The sequence below is a fragment of the Mustela nigripes genome, chromosome 3, assembly GCF_022355385.1.
Source record: "Mustela nigripes isolate SB6536 chromosome 3, MUSNIG.SB6536, whole genome shotgun sequence".
NCBI lineage: Eukaryota > Metazoa > Chordata > Mammalia > Carnivora > Mustelidae > Mustela > Mustela nigripes.
This window is the reverse complement of record NC_081559.1, coordinates 35,621,172-35,644,437: the sequence shown is the minus strand read 5'-3', so window position 1 is coordinate 35,644,437 and position 23,266 is coordinate 35,621,172. Positions and strand designations below refer to the sequence as shown.

General features: G+C 39.6%; 1 protein-coding gene and 1 pseudogene across 1 annotated transcript; both read left to right on the top strand.

The window, feature by feature from the left end:
* Positions 1-4,574: 4,574 nt before the first annotated feature.
* Positions 4,575-5,922, top strand: LOC132014448 (protein mago nashi homolog 2-like; annotated as a pseudogene).
* A 353-nt stretch (positions 5,923-6,275) lies between these two features.
* Positions 6,276-17,700, top strand: TM4SF20 (transmembrane 4 L six family member 20). Its single transcript, XM_059392694.1, has 4 exons — positions 6,276-6,511; positions 11,698-11,763; positions 15,092-15,243; positions 17,149-17,700. The coding sequence occupies exons 1-4, from the start codon at positions 6,329-6,331 to the stop codon at positions 17,435-17,437; spliced, it is 690 nt and encodes a 229-aa protein (XP_059248677.1). The 5' UTR covers positions 6,276-6,328; the 3' UTR covers positions 17,438-17,700.
* The last annotated feature ends 5,566 nt before the right edge of the window (positions 17,701-23,266 follow it).

The window sequence follows — 23,266 nt, the reverse complement described above, 5'->3', positions numbered from 1 at the left end:
TAATGTTAAAGTGACTCTCCTCATATCTTTTAGTTTATTTGAAGGAGCTGAGCACTAACCCAGGACAGCAGGAAACATGAAAAACGATGGGAGAGGCCTCCCCTGCCTCCAGACTTTTCTCCTTGAAGCTGGGACCCAGGGCGGGGTGGGGGGGAAGGGTGGAAATGCCTATGTTTTGATACTTCTGATCAGCAGAGACATCAGCCTCAGAATGTTTCTCTTTGTACCGTCATGTGAGGGATCAGGGAGGACATTGAGAAGGTGAGATGTCACATTTCGAATCAATACTTACAGTTCAGATCAAGATTTCGGAGTCAGACCGGCATTGGTTGGGCAGAAAATAAAGATGACAGCAAAATACTTCAGACCCTCATAGTCCTTTTGTAAATACGTCATTGGAACATAGAAATTCAGAACTCAAGTAAGCTATTTTATGAGGACAAATTTTGTTAAGGAAATAAACCGAAGGTACTTCAAAGTGTGTCCAGGAACATGGAAATAAACAACACCAGGGAACTTGTCAGGTGCTTGGATCAAGCCCAATCCAAAAGATGGTACATGAGGGGCTCCCCCAGCAGAAGGCAGCATCAGGCCTCCCTTGTCCCCTGAGTCTTCCTCCTCACCTCTCCTGAGTCTTCTCTCCTGGCACCATGGGGTGCTGTGGCTGCGGAAGTGGTTATGGCAGCTGTGGTGGCTGTATTGGTGGCTGTGGTGGCTGCAGCAGTACCCCCGTGGTCTGCTGCTGCCGCCACTCCTGTGGCTGCTGCCTTGTGGTGGCAGCTTCCGTGGCTCTGGCTCCCATGGTTGTGGCGGTGGGAAAGGCTGTTGCCAGCAGAAGAGCTACTGCAAGAAGCAGTGCTGCTGCTCGGTGGCTGGCCGACCTCCGGGAAAATGCTGCAGGGGACAAGCTCACTCTTGTGCTTAGATCTTCAGACATTTTGAACTTTCTCTTCTTCTGGTTCACCTAAATATCAAGCTTGTAATTTAATAGAAAGAACCTGATTAGAAGTCAGAAGTACCAAATTCAAGTTTATGGTCTGCCAGAGCAACCTGACATGAACAAGTCACCTTAGCCTCCCTGAGTCTTACAGTCTTCCTTACTCGTCTGCGAAAGAATAAGGTTGAACTTAAAAGTTTCTGATGACCTTTATAGCTTCGGCAGCACATGAATCTATTAAGTTCTCTAAACTCAATTCACATTTCCCCACCTCACAGATTCCCTTATTTACTTTGGCTGTGGTAGGCATTAAAATCTGCTTATATATGTGTGTGTATGTATACACAACATACAAATAGACAAATAATTTTCTTTTTTTTTTAAAAAAAAGATGTATTTATTTATTTATTTAACGTAGAGAGAGAGATCACAAGTAGGCAGAGAGGCAGGCAGAGAGAGAGGAGGAAGCAGGCTCCCCGCCGAGCACAGAGCCCGATGCGGGACTCGATCCCAGGACCCTGAGATCATGACCTGAGCCGAAGGCAGCGGCTTAACCCACTGAGCCACCCAGGCGCCCGACAAATAATTTTCAAACCAATATGCTCTATCAATCAAAATCCACACTGCAAAAAAAAAAAAAAGAAAAAAAAATCCACACTGCAAAAAGCTCTCACTTCTGAGGTGCAAAAATTCACATTAAAGAACTCAGTGGAGGGGCACCTGGGTGGCTCAGTGGGTTAAGCCTCTGCCTTCGGTTCAGGTCATGGTCTCAGGGTCCTGGGATCGAGCCCCACATTGGGCTCTCTGCTCCACGGGGAGCCTGCTTCCCCCTCTCTCACTCTGCCTGCTGCTCTGCCTACTTGTGATCTCTCTCTCTGTGTCAAATAAATAAATAAAATATTAAAAAAAAAAGAACTCAGTGGAATGAAATAATGCTTTTTAATATATTTCATTCTTTTGAAATCTTTACTTTTGTGTTTGTTGAACTTCTGCACTTATATATTCCTACTTACATTAATTATGTACCATACCTTTCTTATAATTTCTAGTGTTCTCACATTTTCCTAAACATATTCTTTTAATAAAACAGCAGAAGTCAAATTCAGTGATCCCAGGTTCAGTCACTAGCCTTGAAGTTGTGGAGGCTTAGTGGCAGCAACAGTGGCCATGGCTTTCTGGACCATAGTTCTAGAGGTATATGCCTGAACTCAATTATTCCAGAAGGTGCTTCTTGATATCTTTCCCTTCTGACTACAGCAGGTGCAACAGCTCCCCCATGGGCCCATTCATTAGTCATGCCCTGAGAGGCATTTCTGGAAACCAGCCTAGAATCTGTCCCTCCAAACCTCCCAATAATTTATACACATAATTTCCAAGTTATAGCTCTAAGACTTTTGGTTTTCTGCAATTGACACTGGTACATGAATGTCCCCTGACCATCGTTTTGTGTCAAATTCTAGCCACCCTCCAAAGCCGGGAGGAATCCTGGCTCCCTGCCCATCTTGATAGAATCCTTCCTTTTTCTGAACTCTTTTTGCTCCAGCAGGGCATGTGAGAAGTTATTTCTGTTCTTTTCTATCCTTGAGTTTTGTAACAGTTGGTTTTAGCTTTTTTGGGGAATTGTTAAAAAAAGAAAAAAAGAAATCCATTTAAAATAGTGTAAAGGGAGCAATTGATTATAATAGAGAGGCGCCTGACAAAAAACAAAGACAGAACCTACAGTCAATCTTCATAGGGTAGGAACGAAGAAGAAAGCCTTTGAGAAGCCCGGCAGCTACTCTTTCTCTATCTCCCTCTAAAACCCCATGGTCTCTCACTCTTTCTACACATCTGCATCTTCTCTTCTTCTTCTTCCTTCTTTTCTGCAGTCTGGTTTCTCTTTTTCCCCTGGCATAGCTCATGAATTTATAGGACCTGGAGAGAACGCTAATTGCCCTCCTGGTACCCTCTGTCTTCTATCCCCCTACCCCATTTTAACTGGACACAAATCACTTGAAGTAAATATTACTTAATCCCCAGACTCCCTTGCAGCCAATGTTGTCCCATGGCTGCATTCTAGCCAACCAGGAGCTCTTTAAAAGGGAGAAGGTGGGCCTTTCTCTTCCTTTATCCGTCTGAGTGGAGAATAGATATGACATTTAGAGAACTGGCCACCATAGTTTGAGCTTGAGAATGAAGGGATCAAAGAGATGGTGGCTCCATAAGCTGGAAAGATCTCTGAGGAAGTGAAGCTATCTTTAAGGCTCTGGAGTGCCTACTTTCAGACTTCTTGAGAAGAACGAATTTGTATCTCACTGAAGCCATTGTTATTCTGAGTTTCTTTTTACATGCAACTAAAGGCTAATCCTAACTGATAACCATGTCCTCCCTTTTCATGCATAGCAGAGAATAACTAGTATCTTTTTAAATTCTAAACTCCTGGGAGAGATTGGAAGAGCTAAGCTTCTATATCTACTGGTATTGCTATCAGCAATGACCAGGGGAGCAATTCCACAGCACAAATGAGATACAGAGGGTCTACTCATGTAAGTTGTGGGGATTGTTTTTACAGAAGGAAGCATGTCGGTCAGAAAGGTTGACCCAGACCTTAAATTTGTCTGTTCTGCTCCTTCTCTTCATTTGTAAACAGGTTCCCTTTTCTGCTTTATCCCTGTCTTTCCCTTCATAATACAGACTATGGTTCTACATTTTAACAGTTTTTCAGTTACTTACTTTTAGCCACAAGTGTAAAGAGTACCAAACCCAAGCAGAAGTAAATTTTGTTATGGCTGCTAGCAAAGCATGCTATTTAGTTTTGGTCTTAGGGTCTTGTAGTCAGGTGGAGTCTAACAAATTCAGGTCCCTATGAGTAAACTTGTACCTAAACAGTTCTTTAATTCAGCTCCTTGTGAAGATGGGAAAGGATTTAAAATCGCAAAGTCCACATCTGAAAATAAGTAACTGCCTTTCCCATGCAGTCATCTCAGTAATAAATATATAATTTACTTATATATTATTATAATTCTATAGTCATATAATTTGTATAATTCAAGGGGGTGGTAGTTTTGTTGTTGTTGTTGCTTTGTTTTGTTTTGTTCTAAGAAGGCTCCAAGCCTGGCACAGAGCCCAGTGTGGGGCTTGAGCTTATGACTCTTTGAGATCAAGACTTGAACTGATATCAGGAGTCAAACGTTAACCAACTGAGCCACCCAGGTGCCCCAAGTAATCATTAATTTTTATAAAATAAATATGAAATTATTCTAGATAGCTCAAGCTTGCAGAAGTATACAAATCATATGATGGAAGTACCCCCCCTTTCACTCAGCGCCACTGTAGTGTGATCTTCCATCCGGCGTTCCTTCCATCATTATCCGTGATGTGCTATGGTGATGGGTGCAGTATTCTTTTCTTAACTTAATTTTATAATTTTTAATTTTTATTTCTGATGGTTGGAGTAGTCTTAATTTGTTTGGAACTGGAAACCAGAACTGATGTTTCAGGGTTGGCCAGTGGAACCCACACAGTGTGCCCTCCTGCTTCTACAGGTTGGCGTGCTCTTCTCCAAGACCATGACACCTGAGCTTATGGGTTGTATTGACCCCACTTCTGCATTCACGCATCCTTCCATTCGTCATTCCCAACAGCATCTGTTGAAACCATGCCCTGGGCTGCACAGCCGATTACTCAGCAGCAGGAGGAAGGCAAGGTAGGTATTAGAGCTGCATAATGTTTGACTCTCTTCCAGACACATATCAGTTTGTATTTCATCATGCACTTGAACCCAAGCATAACCGAGTGACCATTTGGCTAAGAAAGTGTGAAAAGACGTGATGTGGCTCTTCTGGACAAAAAAAAATGTTAAGACTCACCACATCTTTTTACTCTGACTCCACAACTGTGAAAGCTGGGATAGATTTGCGCCCCTGAATCTCTCAGTAACAATGGTGAGCAGAGCCCTCTATGATGGCCAATTAGTATGAGTGAGAACTTTGGTATTTAAAAGGCTATCCCAAAGGGGTGGAACTTTTCTTGAGGCACTCACAAAGTAGTAGGAAGACAACATGAAGCCCCAGACCAGAAAAGTACTGTGCATAACCAAGTAAGTGCTCAAGGTTCGAAGAAAATAAGACATGATGATCTGTGCCTCCATCTTTCTCATATTCCTGTTTCATTCTGGTTTCCATACTTGAACACTGCTGGTCTTCAGTGTTAACAGAAACTCCCACCAGCCTTAGATGGGCCACTTCTAACTGGATTTGTCTATAAGACTGGAATAATATGACTTCAGATTTTTTAAAAATTTTGTGTATGTGAGCATACAGGAAAACATACTTTATATAAAATGGATATTCTTGTTTTTAGAAGGCATACTAGTAAAAGGTATTAAGGAAACATATCTTAAGACCATCCTTTTTCTTCTTTGCTTTTTTTTTTTTTTTTTTTTTTTGGTTTTCATCTCTTTATTTTCTTGCATAAATGTATCTAACAGATACTAGAGATTTTTTTCCCACCTTCCATCCCCTATGGAGCTGTGAAGAGTGACCTTTATCTGCATTATTAAGTGGGTGACAAGGGCAAGTTTGACCATGTGTTCCTGCATCAGTTCCCATCTGATGAGAAATTGAGATGTACCAACAACAACAATTACACAAATGATGTTATGATCAGGCTTACATACATGAAAGTGTGACGGAGATGCTGAGGACAATAATTGACGGCAGTGTGATAACCAGAGGTGGTGGTCTGTGGTCTCCTCTTGATAGGCTGCACTGGCAGCCAGAGATGGTGCTCTGTGGCCTCCTCTTGATAGGCTGCACTGGCAGGAACCTGAAATTGTTATTGGACATGAACACACTTCTTCGACAACATCAAAAATTGGCTCTCTTACTGATGTCAGTCAACCCAAGGGTCCAGAAGGCTTACACATATTTTATTATCTTGCCCAGGACCTGAAGTGTTTTGTCTTCAGTCTTACTGGATTACACTTCTGGATTAAGCCACTGTAGATTGAATATTGGGGTGGACATGTTGGGAGGGTGGGAGTAGCTGTTTTTAGTAACCATTATCAGGAAATTTTTGTGTATTATCAAGGAAACATTTTTTGTGTAAACTATAAATGGTTATCGTTAATAAATATTTAACAGACTACAAAAAAAAAAAAAGAAAGAAAGAAAGAAAGAAAGAAAGAAAGAAAGAAAGAAAGAAAGAAAGAAAGAAGGAAAGAAAGAAACCCAACTTACTTCCTCTACCAGTTCTCATAATAATGCCCTGCCCTCCTGGATGGACTCTGAACTTTATACAGTTATTTTTCATAAGTTCTAAACTTTAACTAGAAGGCTCAGGGTAAAAGGCAAGACAGTGCCACACCAGCAGCCACACTGACAGGATTTCTCATTGAACCAGGGGGTGACCATGACCTGTTGTGAGGGATGGACATCCTGCAATGGATTCAGCTTATTGTTTCTACTTATATTGGGAATAGTTCTCAATGCAATTCCTCTCATTTTAAACTTTGTGGATGAAGGCAAAGTTTTTCACAACCCCATCTCTTGCTTTGAGTGGTGGTTCCCAGGGATTATAGGAGCAGGTGTGATGGTGAGTAACATTTATTTGGCTTGATTTGGAGAAAAGGCTGCCTATTTTACCAAACTCCCAAACACCATCTTTCAGCTTGATGGTGGGCTATGCCTTGGCTGAGGATATCGTCAGGAGCAGTGGAATGGTATTAATGGTATTAATTCACTGGCATCAGTGAAGAATGAAAATTTAAGTAAATTTAAATAAATGGTGGTATGGACTAGAGAGTTTGGGCAACAAAATTAATAATTTGATAAAAGTTTGTTGGATTGCTATCTATCATATTTCTTCACATGTGTTATGCCATTCTTCTAAGCTTTATAGTTAGTGTTCAAGATGTTTTGAATCCTTCCCCTCAGCTTTCCTTTGCCAATACTAGTCTCAAAGTATTCACAGGAATACGGGAGTGGGAAGTGCTACCCAAGGGAGTCTGATTAATGTCAGAGAAATGAACTTTTGTGTGGATGTGTGTGTGTGTGTGTTTCAGTGATGATGAGTCACTGCTGCTGGTCTTATCCCCGACTTCTGTGGAAGTGCTCTTGGGTCATTACGTGTTAAACTTTAGATAAAAATTTATCTTTGGCTGGCACACTGGAGTGGAGACCACTCTGGCACCAAAAGGCCATTTTAGGAAGCATTCCCCCAAAGTCGATGGTTTCTTAACCTTTAACGTTGTGAGCAATCTATTCACCTTGCTTTAGGTAGAAGGGCTATTTCTTCAAACAACCCTGAGAGTTTCCTTCCAGGCTAAGAGGAAGTGAGCAACAGTGCTCAACCATGATGCAACTGCCAACATTTGTGTCTGCTTTCTGCCTTTCTAGAAGCTTCCTCTACTTAAGTAGCATGAGCTTCCATGCATCTTGCTTAGACCAGAAGCCAGGAGCAGCTGGCTAAGTCTAACCAATAATGGCAATTTTCATGAAGCTACTAGAAGTTCATCTAGCTAGAAGTTCATCATGGATTGTGTGAAAACAATCCATGTAGAATGACTCATGTCGCTTTAAGTATAAATTGGTTCTAGTATGAACCCCATCTCAGTTAAAAACAATGTCTTGCTAGCAATAACAGAGCATAAGGTGGCGATGGTACATACCTACATTCTATGTTTGTTTTTGTCAGTGGGAGGAGGGAAGGAAGATGAAGAGGTGAAGACACAGAGAAGGGCCCACAGAGAGTTCTGTTGAGTGCCAGCTACGGTTCACATTTTACACTATCTCATTTCATTTAATAATCTGGCTAAGCAGATACTATCATTTGTATTTTAACAGATCAGCAAGCAGAAGGTTAGGAATGTTAACAAGGCACATAGTAGGTGTGAAACTCAATTCCAGATTTATCTGATTCCAAGGCTCTGTTTTACCACCATAATCCTCAACGTCTGTCTCCTGTTGACAAAGGGGAAAGACAAAATCCATAACCTTCTCCATAAATTTAAGTGGCCACGAAACTGAAGCATAGGAAGGTGATATAAATCTGTGAAACACTTCCAGAAAATCTGGACTTCCTTGTTCTATGACTACATTTACTTTATGATCCTCAATAAATATTAATGAAGATCTGGAATCACATGAGGGATCTCTATTACACAGTATTGTAGAATGTCATCGAGGCAGTAAACAACTCCTTGAAAACTTCAATAGTTGTTTTATAGACTGAGCCTCAAACTCTAGACTAGGCTCACAAGCAAACTGGTAGGTGATAGAAGGTCTCAGAGTACAGGTACATTTTCATGATCCTTGACTATAAACAGAATATAGAAGAGTATCTTTTTCAAAGGGAATCATCCAAAATACTGAACTCTTCATATACTTGTAAACACAAAAAAAAGTTAATAAGGAAGCATTCACTGCTTGTGATAGCACTCTTGTCAGAGTTCTTGAAATTTTCTAAAATTGCTATGGCATTTTAAATGTTCTTCATAAACTGGCGATTTTGCAGTTGGTAGCTGATAATAACTATGGAATTCATTATTGATTACTTCATAAAATGCACAATCATTTTATGGTTTTATGATTCAGTGAAAAGAGAAGAGAACCTTTTCATCTTTTGAAACCATGACTAAGAGATGTTCCGTAATTATCTTCAATTACCAACTGTTACGTGGAAAAATCAATACATATTATTTTTTTTTCCCCAGGCACTAAAAAGAAAGACTTGAAATGTTTCCTCTAAAAAATATAAAGGTCATTTTATTATTATATGAGATTGGTTGAAAGTCTGAACTTAATCATGCTTATTCATTGAGTGTACTTCTTACATAATGATAATTTATCAATTATTAAAGTCTAAACATAGAACAAATTGTTGAATGTTAACCAAAATTAGAAGATATTATGTATGACAAGAATTTTCAAATTGTAGTTTTTATATTCACGATGAGCTATGGCTTTGTGTTTTACTGTCATGTTCAAGTACTTAGGAAAATCCCGAAAGTTTGCCTTCTATCAGTATTTTAATGATCTAAAAGCTTTCTTGTACTTCATTTGTAAAATCATATACTACCTTACTTTTAAAACTGGATAAAAGTATTGGTATGTATAAGAAAAAATAAAAAATATTTTTATAAAAATAAAAGTCTATCAAGATTTTTGATTTCACAAAAACTCATGCATTTAAATGTACTTAGGAATTGAAGAGAAAGAGTAGTTCATTACTCATTTTCACAGGATATTATCTGGAAAACTTATTATAACTTAGTTACATATGTACACACATACATATTGTACAATTCAGGGGTACCTGTTCAGTTGGTGGAAGGTGCAACTCTTTATCTCCAGGTTGTGGTTTCGAGTCCTGCATTGGTTATAGAGATGACTTTAAAAAAAATCACATTTTATTGTCCATCTTAGTTCCGAAACTTTGAATGGGCAAAATGGTTGAAATACAGTGAATTATCAAGTTACACATAAGAATGGAACAAAGATGTGTTAAGATGTCATGAAGTCAACTGGGTGAGGATACATATACCACAGGCCATTGTTACTTTATAAAACACGTTTGCAAAGGAAAAGAACTATGAAAGTAAATGTTCAGCATCTCTGAAATAAATTAATCTTTCAGAAAGTTAGAGTTTAATTTACATTGATAAGGAAAATGGAATGATTTATACATTTAAGCTGTAACTTAATGTTGTGTCAACTTTAATGGACTCATTACATTTCTAAATCAGGGGTTGGGAAACTTTTTCTATAAAGAGCCAGATAGTATTTGAAGCTTCGCGATCCAGTCTCTCTCATAACTATTCAGTTGTGCCATTGATGTGTGAAAGCAGCCACGTACAATATGTAAGTGAATGGGCATGGCTGTATTCTAATAAAACTTTGAAAAAAGATGGTGGCCAGTTTCTGTTCTGAATCATTTCTCCTTAAGTCCAGAAGACAGGATAGCTTGTGAGTACAACAAAAGAAGTTTAGTCCATGAATGCTGACACCTATTTGAGAGCTAAACGAATTTATTTTCCTTTTCTTCTGGGCTCTCAGGTATGCCTCAGAGTAGCTGGGCTGTCAGACATCCATGTGGCCCCTGAATTATAACAGTGTTGGTGTTCAGGGCAATATATAAGCAAAGCTTGAGAACAATACCGTGTTCTCCACAAGTGACATGGAGTCAGCCCATGGTTAGAGCGGGGTAAAGTCTGTCAGGGAGGCTGCCTTGTAAGGTGTAAATCTTAGACCTGGTCTAAAAGAACAAAGGAGTATGTGGGCTTGAAAAGAAGTATCAGGGAAAGAGCAGTAAGAGTTAGATGATGAGATGAGCCAGGTGGAGCTGCAGAAGGGGAAGGATAAGAATGAATAGACCGTATGAAGGAGGGGAGATCTATCAGAATTGCCCAGTGTAGAATCATGGTTGAGCCTCTGGGCTCTGGCCCCCAAGTGCCTAGATTTGGGTCCCCAACTCATCCACTTTCATAGGCCAGTCACTCAAACTTGTGTCTCAGTTTTCTCATTGGTGAACTGGGCGTAATACTGGCGCCCACCTCATGGGATTGTTCTGAAGCTGGAATGAACTGAACCATGTTCAACACCTACAACAGTAGCTGGCCTGTTGTTAGAACTCAATAAAACATTAGAAAACAAGAGTGGGAGGGAAAAGAGAGCTGCTTTAGGGCAGTTGTGCTGAGAGAGCAGGAAAAGCTCATGGCTAAAATTTCTACAGTGGAAGGAAATGATTTACATTTCACTCTTCAATGTTACAAACTTTTTTCCAGTAAGAATTTCTAGTCATAACTGCTGAGTGGATATTACTCAAAATTGAAACCTAATCCTGAGAATGTGGCATCATTTCTCACAGTTTTCCTCACTGATGTACATCTCCCTTGACATAGAAGGCACTATATGCAGTTTTCCCAAACAGCAGTGTAAAGTGAGGTCATGAACTGTCATGGATACATGAGCAGAAAGGAGAATGTGGAACCAAAAATAATTCTCTGGGGGTGCCGGGGTGGCTCAGTGGGTTAAGCCTTTGCCTTCGGCTCAGGTGATGTTCTCAGGGTCCTGGGATCCAGCCCCACATTGTGCTCTCTGCTCAGCAGGGAGCCTGCTTCCCTTCCTCTCTCTCTGCCTGCCTCTCTGCCTACTTGAGATCTCTCTGTGTCAAATAAATAAATAAAATCTTTAAAAAAAAATAATGCTCCGGACATAAATTTGGCGACTGGCAAGATGGTGGTGACCCTGAGGGTAGGAGGGAAGTTCAGAAGTGGGAGAGGGTGGTGACAGAATTCTTAGTTCCCAACTGTCAGGCAGTTTCCTTTCTGGGTTCTTGCCAGATTAATTTATACAATTTTTGGGAAATTGAATAAATGGTCATAGATTATAGTAACAAAAAAAAAAGAAGAGGAAGAAAGAAAAAGGGGAAAATTTGGATGATGCAAACAATTCTTTCAGAAACATTCCTTCCAAAATAATGAGTAACTAACTCACTCTAATCCATTTAAAATCCAATTCTCTCTAAAGATGAAAGTCAAGTAAGAATGTAGATGGAAGAGTTTGAAGCTGTTGTCCTGAAATGCCCCAGCCCTTCCCCACTTTAATCTTTGTGTTTGTAATGGGGATCCCAAAGTGCACAAGATCAAGGGATATTGCCAAATTTCCCCTTTTGTTCCCTTGAGCCTTGATTTCCCACAACTGCTGGGAGGTGGAGATGACTGCTTTTCTCATCTGATGAGAAGAAATCATATTCATCTTTCCTGTTGATGTGATTTCCAGGTCATTCCAGCAACAACAATGTCCTTGGCAGCAAGAAAAAGAGCGTGCTGCAACAACAGAACTGGAGTGAGTATGGACCATCGGCCTCGAGCCAAAGCGCAGGAACATTCAGTTACTGACACAGCAGCAAAGCTTCCCGAGTCATCACTATCTGCCCAACAGTGGCAGGACCACAGTCATAGAAACATGCAATTTACAGTAATTATATGATAATATGGAAAGTGCGAAGTTTATCTTTTTTCTTTTTTTCCCCATAAGAATTAAGCTTTCGAGTCAGTCTTCAGACCTTTCCTCAATCTTCAGTTTCAATAACCTAAAGGCTTTCAAAGAAAGGAGATTTGGAAGTTATACCCAGAGCTGTAATCAATTTCATAATTCTCAAATACTTGTCATTTTCGTGGTGTATGTAGAAGACTTTGGGAAAGTGTATCCTCAATTCTATGAAAGATTGGTTTGCTACGATCAAAATAATTGTCCTTATCCAGTTAAAGGAGACAATGGTTATTTATTTTCAAACATTTACTGTGTACTCATTAAGTATAAAATTGTAACTAAGTTAAAAGTAAAGGAAGTGAATATTCATTAGCCTAACGTTATTATGGTCGGAACCCTTCCAACGCTACAATCTTGCTTAATTCTCTCAAAACCACTAAGTGGGAAATATTATGGTGTCTGTTTCATTGTCTGAGAAATTGATGCTCAGAGAAAGCAAATAATTTGCCAGGGTAGCACAGCTAATAAGTAGGTGAATTTTTGTCCAAATCCACCAGGCTCCAAAATTCACAATATTTACACTATATATGCCACGGTTGTTATTATAAGCAACACTGAGGTCTCTCGTTATTCTCTAAGGAGTGGTGGGCTGGATCAATAAACAAGCCGTCATAGTAAATATTCCTGGATTATCTTGAGGTTTTATGGTGCTCAGCCTTATGAGAACATCAGAGTCACCCAGAACAATCTTAAAAATATCAATGCCTGGTGGCCCCCAGAGATTCAGTATTTTTCAAAACCAATATAGGTGATTTTAATATGATCCCAGGGGTGAGAGCTAGGGTTTAAAAGTGTGCATATTTATATCTGTATTAATATTTATATTTTTAAAAAGTACCCTTTTCTGACACTTGATATTTATCTAGGATTATAATTACTTTGCTAATTGTTGATACTACATCTTTGTTCCTTATATACCATAGAAATTTAATAAATACTAGTTTTCAGTTTCTCCTCTCTGGTACTTTTCTTTTTAACTTATAATTTGCAGTTGACTTTTTATTACCTCTATATTGTACTTACATTCTTGAGAAAGATATCTTGAGCTATATCTAAATCCCTGAACTCTAAAATATCAAAACACTTCTATAGATTTTTGTGTCAAATCATATTTCCCTTAAGAATCTTTCCCCCCTACATACCTTTAATGACAAGTCATCTTTTCAATGATCACTTAAGTTTCTTCTGTCCTTGGAGGACAGTAAGTTGTGAAGCAAGACACCTTTTCATGCAGGTGTTGGGCTTAACTCTGCAGGTTTTGCTCCCCCATACCAACCTTGAAAGTTATTGGAATTTTCATGCTTCTGCAACATTACAGATTATTACGTGCCAAGAAGTTATAGGAACTCTAGAGTGCCAAGGGGTAGGGAATGCTATGTAATACTGCTCATGCTCTGTTAATAATAGTGGTGCTGGTTATTTAATTAAAATTTCCAGCTTATATTGAGTAGATGCAATAAAGTGTTCCTAAGCACTTTTCTCACTTTGTGGCAGCCCTGGGAAGACTGGTGCTTAAGTCATATCACTTATCTTCCAAGTTGAGAAAAGACCAAAGCATCATAAAGGCGACAAAGGCTAGATCTTGGGTGGGTAATGGGGTCACCAAGGCTTATCTCCTGTATTAACTATTCCAACTATTTCCCCTACTTTAACTGTGTCTTGCTCCTTCCCTTTGTCCACTTCTTGGTTTTGTTTCCAAATGCTTTGGTTTTGCTGAGTCATTTACATAAACCCCCCACTTGGGGGAATTCAGATCCCCAAGAGCCCGTTCTAAAGCCAGGCCCCTTTGTAGTGATAAGAAGTTAGAAAGAATAAATGACCAAAATATAAATAGTGCACTTCTTGGTGTGCAAATTAAGTAACTTGCACAGGCCACAGTAGTGTGGAAGAATCTGGATTTGAATTAGACTCCAAATCCATCATTCTCTGCTTTTAGCTTGAAGAATTCTGATGTAGTGATTAAAATCTGAGCACAAGCATTTACCAGTTGTGAGATTCTGACAGTTTGCCAACCTCCCTGAATTATATTTTTCTCATCCTTAAAGTGGGAATAATAGTATCTATCTCTTGGGGTTATTGAAAGGGTTAAATGAGATAATATATGCAACAACATGCATGAGGTACATAAAGAAGCCCCTTATTCTGCCTACTCATTAAAGCCACGTCTCCTGAACCCTCTGGAAGTGGCAGTATTATCGGACCCAAGGAAAAGGACAAGTATTCCTTCATCTCTGCATATTTTAACTCATAATTATCATTGACTAACAACTTCACTGAAACAACACAGAGCTTTTTTTTTCTGAAAAGCATACACATATACCAACTTTCATTTGGGCCATAACATTTCCTATTGGCAAATTTCATGCCTTTTTTCTGCTTTCTCTGACTCTCACTCATGAAATGAAAGGCGCTTAAAGGCTTACAGCTTTTCTCCCTGACACAACATGGTTCTTCACTGGAGCAGTTCTGCCCCCCAGAGGGACATTCAGCAGTGTCCAGGACACTTTTGGCTGTCAACACTTTGGAGGGACAGCTACTGGTATCTAGTGGAGTAGAGACCAGCGATGCTGCCAAACAATCCAGAATGTACAGGAAAGGCCCCAAAACAAAATGCCCAATGTTGGCAGTATTGAGGTTGAGAAGCTCTGTGCTTAACATGACGCTATTGACTGATCTCAGCAGAATGGGGACCACTGACCTTTCATAGCATTAGGGCCAAATCTGGATGAAAGATTTGGGAGTCAGGAGACCAGATGCCAAAATGTGGTGGTTAAGATCTAGACCAGGTTCTGTGAAGTAGGAAGTACACAGAATGGGGACGAGGTACTAGATGTCAGTGGTTCCTTGAAGTGGACAAGGCTCAGGGTGTAAAAAGGTACAGATTTTCCAAAAACAGTAGCAAGTCCAACAATCTTTTAGTAAGTCTAATCAAATGGCAGAGACTTTGCCCTCTTTGTTCTTTGATAAATCAGACCTAATCAAATGGAGATCTTAAGACCTAGGACCACAGGGGCACCAGAGACCAGCAGCGGTTGGTCAGAAGTCTGCATGTGCTGCTGAGTCTCGAAATAGTCCAGGAACACGTGAGAACATACACCAGTGCTTCTTCTTTGTTTTCCAGATGTTTCTGTCATCACTTCTGAATGTCATCACGGTCATTGGTGCTGTGTATTGCATGTTGGTATCTATCCTGGCTCTCTCGGAAGGTCCTCTCATTTGTAACTCTCAAGAGAACAGCACTTTCAATTGTGAATTTTCATTCAAAAATTTGAGGTGAGTATCCTGATTTTCACAGATTGTCTCACATGCTTCAGCTAGCTCCATGAGAATAGTGTGGTGCTGACACGTTGTTCTTTGATGGAATGACTGAAACACAGGTTCTTAGGGATTTAGCACATTAATCTCAATTGGCACAACCTCATAGAAATGGAAGAACCACTCAGAATGGTTTGTGGGGTGGTGGGGGGCAGGAATCTTGTCTAGAAGGAGTAGTTGACTCAGATGGTTTATCCTTTTCTTTTAAAAATCTGTGGCTGCCGGGGCGCCTGGGTGGCTCAGCAGGTTAAAGCCTCTGCCTTTGGCTCAGGTCATGATCTCAGGGTCCTGGGACTGAGCCCCACATTGGGCTCTCTGCTTACCGGGGAGCCTGCTTCTTCCTTTCTCTCTGCCTGCCTCTCTGCCTACTTGTGATCTCTGTCAAATAAATAAGTAAAATCTTTAAAAAAAAAAAATCTATGGCTGCAAGTATATATGTGTCTAAAGAATTTCTAGAAATATATGCCAGAAACTTTTTTTTTGAGAATGGTTATAGAGGATGCCCTGGAGGAGTGAAGGGAGCACTGCATTTCTACACTTCCAAACTCAGTTTCTAAGCCCTAAGCATATGTTACTTTTATAATTAAAAAAATGAATAAAAACACAATACATAAAATCTAGAGCCTTACTTATAAGCCCTAAAAGAAACAAAAGCAGTTGATGGATTCATGCAGACGTACTATAAATATATTGCAGGCATGGGAATGAATCAAGTTTAACTCATATAGTGACAATATAGAGGAGTTACTTGTAAGTGGCTCATTTCAGACTTGAAAGATGGTTCTGTGCCTGAATCTAGGCACAGTCTGTAAAACTGGAAGAAAAGAACAATCTAATTCTCGCTTATCTATATGTTGCTCAGTTTTTGAAAATAACCAGAATTCACTTTTGTAAATACATGAAAAAAAAAATTTCCCCCTCCTTTTCTCCTGCTACCCTAAAAAAGAATAATCCCTCAAAATTTGCATACTGCAGTTGTTGTGAATTAAAATCAAAACAAAAAATTCCCTTTCCTAGATCTGAAGTTCAAAATAAAAGATGTCAAGCACAGATGCTCTACACATTCAGCCCTTAGGAGAGAATAACTCACCGGGCACCTGGCTAAGCTCTGGAGATGAGAGCCACTCCAGCTGGGGAGAAAGAGTTCCAAGACTGATGCTAGGCTTGCTGCAAACTGCAGAAAGCATACTCCCTTTCCATGTGCCAAAAATACTGTTGTCTTCCCAGGATAAATGTGAGTTGTTGGTATCCAGAAATGCAAACTCTCTAAGACCACTTAGCCTTACTTGGTAGTAAACTGAGGGAACAACCATCTTAGGGTAGATCACGTTTGGGTTAGAAGTCTCTCATTTTCCAAACCTTGTTACAATGGGCACAAATCCCTTTAATCAGACTTTTTTTTTTTTTTAACATGCCTTTTGTCAGTAAAATTTGCACAGCCCTTTTGAGAGCAGATGCAACGCTGCCATTTTGTAGGAAGAACTGAGCTCCCTGCAGGGGCAGGGAGCACCTTACTTTACATGTCTTTAGCAAGTAATGGAACACCTGTATAATTAGGTTGAATCATGGGAGATTAAGAATATTCAGTTATTTCCAACACAGAAAATTTCATATGGTTCAACCCAAGAGTAGGTACTCTAGAAATGCTGGTTGAGGGAGGGGACAGATACTCAGTAAGAGTTTTGTAGAGATCAGAGTACATGGACACATGATCAGAAACTTGGGTCTTAGCTATAGTTTCTGGACATAGTATTTCAAAGGACTTGCTGTTTTAGTATACTTGCCCTTTTCTGGGCACGATGATGCAGTCTTTTCATGGTAAGTGATATTCCTGAAAACCTCCTGTCATTTCTTTCATTTCAGTGACATTGATCCAGACTCCTTCAATCTGCAGTGGTTCTTCAGTGAGTCTTGTGTCGCTCCTCCTGATTTTGATAATCTCACCATCAATGGCGTCACAGCCAGTGACTGGAGAAAGCATACCTTGAACTTCGACTCTGAAGAAAACAAACACAGGGTGATCCACTTCTCGGTGTTTTTAGGCCTACTGCTCGTGGGGATTCTGGAGCTCCTGTTTGGGCTCAGTCAGATGGCCATCGGTTTCCTTGGCTGTCTGTGTGGGGTCACTAAACGGAGAAGTAGAATTGTTTAGTTTCATGGTAATAAAATGGAAATATTAGCAGTTTTGAATCATTTGAGAATTGCATTTAAAAGACACTCCTTGGGGTATCTGGGTGGCTCAGTTGGTTAAGCGGCTGCCTTTGGCTCAGGTCATGATCCCAGGGTCCTGGTATCAAGTCCTGCATCAGGGTCCCTGCTCAGCAGGCTGTCTGCCCCTCCCTCCAACTTGTGTTCTCTCAAATAAATAAATAAAATCTTTAAAAAAATAAAAAGACATTCTTTTAGAAGTTCAAAAATGGAACACTGTCTAGAAAGCTGTTATCAGTCACTTTAGGCCAAAAGTCATCTTTGAGGTGTTAAAAAAAAAAAAATCAGCCTTTCATATACAAAGCAAAAACAATCATCAGTGGTTGACTTTGGGGAAAGGTAGAGAGAAGTTTTCAATTTGTTTTGTACCTTTTGATACTTCTGTACTATTCGAATTTTTAAATTGTATATTCTCAAGTGTGGAGGGAGAAGGGAGGGAAGGGGAAAGAGAACGAAGATGGGGAGGGACAGAGGACAGGAAGGAACCGAAGTCATCCTGGAAGCGAAAATATGGAACTTTATTTATTTACACTAAAAAACAAAGCAAAACAAAACAAAACAGATAGCCTGAATGGTTTTAGACCTAATTTCCAGCTTATAGACAATCTGGAGAAGAGGGCATAGTCAGACAAATCCAAAAGGTGGGGCAATAAACACACAGTAGCCCCGTTTTCCACAAGAAAATATATATAGGAAAGATAAAAGGTGGGCTGGGCTGAGGGAACTATTCCAGATTAAGAGAACAAAGAGGCAGGATTCAATGAAATGTCTTCTGTAGACTCATTTCATTGGGGGATAACTGGGGAGGCCTGTACAAGGATTGGTTTAGGGGGACGCCTGGCTGGCTTAGTCAGAGGTATGTATGACTCTTAATCTCTGGGTCATGTGTTCAAGTCCCATGTTGGGCGTAGAGCCTACTTAGATAGACAGATAAGGGATAGGAAGGAAAGGAAGAAAGGAAGAAAGGCAGGCAGGCAGGCAGGCAGGGAGGGAGGGGAGATTGGTTTAGGTGATGTCAAAGAATTATTGCTAACATTTTTAGTCCTGACAATGGTTTTATGGTTACACACGAAAATCTTCTTATTTTTAAAGAAATGTATATTTCTGTTTTGGGGGAAATATCATGTTCTTAAAATACTTCAGCCAAAAGCTATGGAAAAATGTTATATTTAGGTGACAGGTATATGGTAATCCATTATACTCTTCTATTTTCCTGTTTGCATTCTTCCACAATTAAAAAAAAATGCTTACAAAAAAAAAAAAGTGCCAGTCTGAATTCAAAAGCTGCTTTCTATACATGTCAATTTTTAAAAGATAGAATTAAAAAACCTGCATTTACTATATTAAGATGTTATGAAAGACAAAACTGAAAATCCAATTTTCTGAATGTGATCATTCCTGCATTTTACTTCAATTATTTAAGTTTACTGGGCTTAAGTTTCTAGAAATAATTTTCAATATCTACATTATAGCTGCCCCCCAAAATTAGTAACATCAGAAGCACACACAGGCTTTTTTTTTTTTTTTTTTCCCGAATCTATTTCCTATATAGAGACCTTTTACCTATACTCCTATTTTATAGGCCTATTTATCCTTAAGGTCTAGCTTCAGGGTGTCTTACTTGAAAAAGCTTTCCCAGGGTGCAGGATTCCAACAAACTAAGCTAGCACTTACCCAGACCACTGTTACCTTACCTGTCACGAAGTAACATAAATGTTTGTGTGTCCACTACTACCAGAAAATTTGAGAGAGCAGGAACCATGTCCTTCTCATCATTTATTTATTCATCAGCTTTTTAAAAAACAAAACAAAACATTTTTTAAAATTCAAGTTAACGTATAAGTGTATTATTAGTTTCAGAGGTAGAATTTAGAGATTCATCAATTGCATATCACATGCAGTGCTCATTACATCACATGCCCTCCTTAATGCTCATCACCCAGTTACCCCATCTCCCTGTCCCCTCCCTTCCAGCAACTGTCCATTTGTTCCCTATAGTTAAGTCTCTTATCGTTTGTCATCTTTTATTTTCCTCCCTTCTATGTTCCTCTGTTGTTTCTTAAATTCCACATGATTGAAATCATATGGTATTTGTCTTTCTCTGACTTATTTCACTTAGCATAATACCTTCTAGTTCCATTTATGTCATTGCAAATGGCGAGATTTCATCCTTCTTGATGGCTGAGTAATATTCCATTGTATGTCTATACCACATCTTCTTTATCCATTGATCTGTTGATGAACATTTGAGCTCATTCCATATTTTCACTATTGCAGATAATATTGTTATAAACATTGGGGTACATGTGCCCCTCTGAATCAGCATTTTTATATCCTTTGGGCAAATACCTAATAGTGCAATTGCTGGGTCATAGGGTAGCTCTATTTTTAACTTTCTGAGGAATCTCCAAACTCTATTTTTCCAGAGTGGCTGTACCAGTTTGCATTCCCACCAATAGCGTAAGAGGGTTCACCTTTCTCTTCATTCTTGCCAACATCTGCTTTTTCCTGAGTTGCTAATTTTAGCCATTCTGACAGGTGTGAGGTGGTATTGCACCATGGTTTTGATTTTTATCTCCCTGACGATGAGTGATGTTGAGCATTTTTTCATGTATCTGTTAGCCAACTGTATGTCTTCTTTGGAGAAATGTCTGTCCCTGTCTTCTAGTTTTTAACTGGAGTTTTTATTTTTTGGGTGTTAGGCTGGTAAGTTCTTTGTAGACTCTGGATACTAGATATTTATCCATCATCATTTGCAAATATCTTCTCTCATTCTGTTGGTTGCCATCTGTTGGTTGCCATTTAGTTTTGATTGTTTCCTTTGCTGTTAAGCTTTTATCCTGATGAAGTTCCAATAGTCCATTTCCCCCTTTGTTTCCCTTGCCTCTGGAGATGTGTGAAGTTACCATGGCTGAGGTCAAAGAGGTTGCTGCCTGTGTCCTCCTCTAGGATTTTGATGGATTCCTATCTCACATTTAGGTCTTTCATTCATTTTGAGTTTTTGTGTGTGGTGTAAGAAAGTGACCCAGTTTCATTCTTCTGCATGCTGCTGTCCAATTTCCCAACACTGTTTGTTGAAGAGACGGTCTTTTTTCCATTGGATATTCTTTTCCTGCTTTGTCGAAGATTAGCTGGCCATAGAGTTGTGGGTCTATTTCTCATTTCTTTATTCATTTGCATTGACTTATGTGTCTGTTTTTGTGCCAGTACCATACTGTCTTGATGATTACAGCTTTGTCATACAGCTTGAAGTTTGGAATTGTGATGCCACCAGCTTTGGTTTTCTTTTTCAACGTAATGGCTATTCGCGGTCTTTTCTGGTTCCATACAAATTTTAGAATTGTTTATTCTATCTCTGAAAAATGCTGGTATTATTTTGATAGGGATTACTTCAAATGTGTAGATTGCTTTAGCATAGACATTTGAACAATATTTGCTCTTCCAATCCAGGAACATGAAGTGTTTTTCCATTTCTTTGTGCCTTCCTCAATTTCTTTCATAAGTGTTCTATAGTTGTCATTGTACAGGGTAGTATTCCATTGTATCTTTCTCTCTATCCATCTATCCATCCATCCATCCATCCATCCATCCATCCATCCCACATCTTCTTTATCCATTCATCAGTGACAGACACCTGGGCTCTTTCCATATTTTGGCTATTGTGGACTTTGCTGCTATAAACATTGGGATGCAGCTGCCTCTTCAAATCACTATTTTGTATCCTTTGGATAAATACCTAGTAGTGCAATTGCTGGGTTGTAGGGTCTATCTTTAACTTTTTTTTTTTTTTTTTAAAGATTTATTTATTTATTTATTTGACAGAGAGAGATCACAAGTAGGCAGAGAGAGAGAGAGAGAGGAGGAAGCAGGCTCCCTGCTGAGCAGAGAGCCCGATGCGGGACTCGATCCCAGGACCCCGAGATCATGACCTGAGCCGAAGGCAGCGGCTTAACCCACTGAGCCACCCAGGCGCCCCTATCTTTAACTTTTTGAGGAACCTCCTTGTTGCTTCCAGTCCTTAGCAAGGTCTTTCTTCTGCCTAGTCCCCAGGCTTCATTCATCTCCTCTCTGGCTAAGTCCTCTTCATCCTTCAGACTTCAACACAACCATCACGTTTTTCTGAGAGGTCTTCCCTAACCACCTAATGAAGATTTCCCTTAACTTTCTCTTTTAGCATTCTGCCATTGATAGTACTCATCACAATGGCCACAGCACTTGTATTTGTGCTTGTTTCCTAAATTTTACTCTCCCCCCATAAGACCATAAGCTCAATGAGTCCAGAGATATGTTTCTTTTATTCACTCCTGGTATACTCGGTGCCAAATCCAGTGCCTGATACAAAGTAGGGCAATTATAAATATTCTGTTAAATGAATTAATGAAACTTATCTTTTTTACTTAGCTTTTAGTGAGTCAATGCTTACTGAATGAATGCCTAACTGCTAATAGCCATAAAATTAAAATACAAATGAAATGAACATGACTGCTCATGGACTTGACTGAACAGTGATGGTGCATCCAATCTTCTCATTGCCTTGGAAATGGGTGTGATGACTCTAGTTCTCCACAGGATCATGAAGAGACAGAAACTTAAGCCTCTCATGTCAGAGGGCAAAAGAGGACTGTTGGCAAACGAGATTCAGCACAATTCAGCTGAAATGGCTGTTATTTCTTTGCTCTTTTAGTCTTGTGGAAATGATTGCCATAAATTAAATGCCTAAAGCCTAGGGGCCACCGGCGGTTCAGTATCTTTTGGGATGATACCATCTCTGCTCTGGTACCTAAACTTACAAATGCATGTATGTACACACACACACACACACACACACACACAGTGTACATCTAGTAATTTACAAAGCTCACTGATCTTTTTTTCACTGCCAACCCCATGTTCAATCTTGTTTTGGAATCTTTACACTTTCTTTTTTTTTTTTGCTATGTCCATCATCTGAAACACTCCTCTTCCTACCCTTTAGCTTATATCTCAAGTTCTTCCTCCATAACAAAATCATTTTAATAATCCTCAAATTCTTTAATAAGCCTTTCCCTCTCCCTTCCGCCCTCCTCCATCAATATGTCAGTTTCTTAAGGTCAGGGCTTGTGGCCTGCTATAATGGCTCACTACAGAGGTCAGTGTGGTGCACACATGAATTTCTACTTATTGACACAACAACACTGTAAGTAAACAGCGGTTACAGTAAATTAAGCCTTTTTGAACTTGGAGCCCAGACAAAGAGTTCAATTTCAATGTCAAACATAATTAAGAAGCTAGAAAACAGATATTCATAGAAGAAAGGAAGGAAAGCTCTCATGCAAATATATTTTTCTAAAATTATCCCTCAAACTGTAAATAACCTGCTACTGTTTCAGTAAGTATTCCTAGATATAGAAAAAAAAAAAAAAAGAAAAAGAAAAAGAAACACCTGTAGGTAGAGTTCTGTACTTAAGTTGTAGGACACTAGCCTGTTAGGTTGAGCACTGTATTACTGACCCTCCCTGTAAACTCTTCTCCCACTGTTCCCTGCCCCAGGAACCTTTTCTTCATCCTCTGCTTTTTGAAATCGTGTGTGTGTGTGTGTGTGTGTGTGTGTGTGTGTGTGTACTTAAAGGCTCAGCTCAAATATCTGCAAGTGTTTCTTAATCATCTGGACCAGGAATGAATTGGTTCCTCTCAACTCCAAAACCACTTTCTTACAATGATGGAACAACTTCCAGGTGAGGGAGGCTGGTGTAACAGTATACCAGCTGGTATAGCTTGGCTTTCAAGTGACCGA

Coding starts and splice junctions, on each gene's coding strand:
- TM4SF20 (XM_059392694.1), top strand. CDS start 6,329: ATGACCTGTTGTGAGGGATGGACATCCTGCAATGGATTCAGCTTATTG. Junction 6,512..11,697: donor TTATAGGAGCAGGTGTGATG/GTGAGTAACATT, acceptor TGTGATTTCCAG/GTCATTCCAGCAACAACAAT. Junction 15,244..17,148: donor TTTTCATTCAAAAATTTGAG/GTGAGTATCCTG, acceptor CTTTCATTTCAG/TGACATTGATCCAGACTCCT.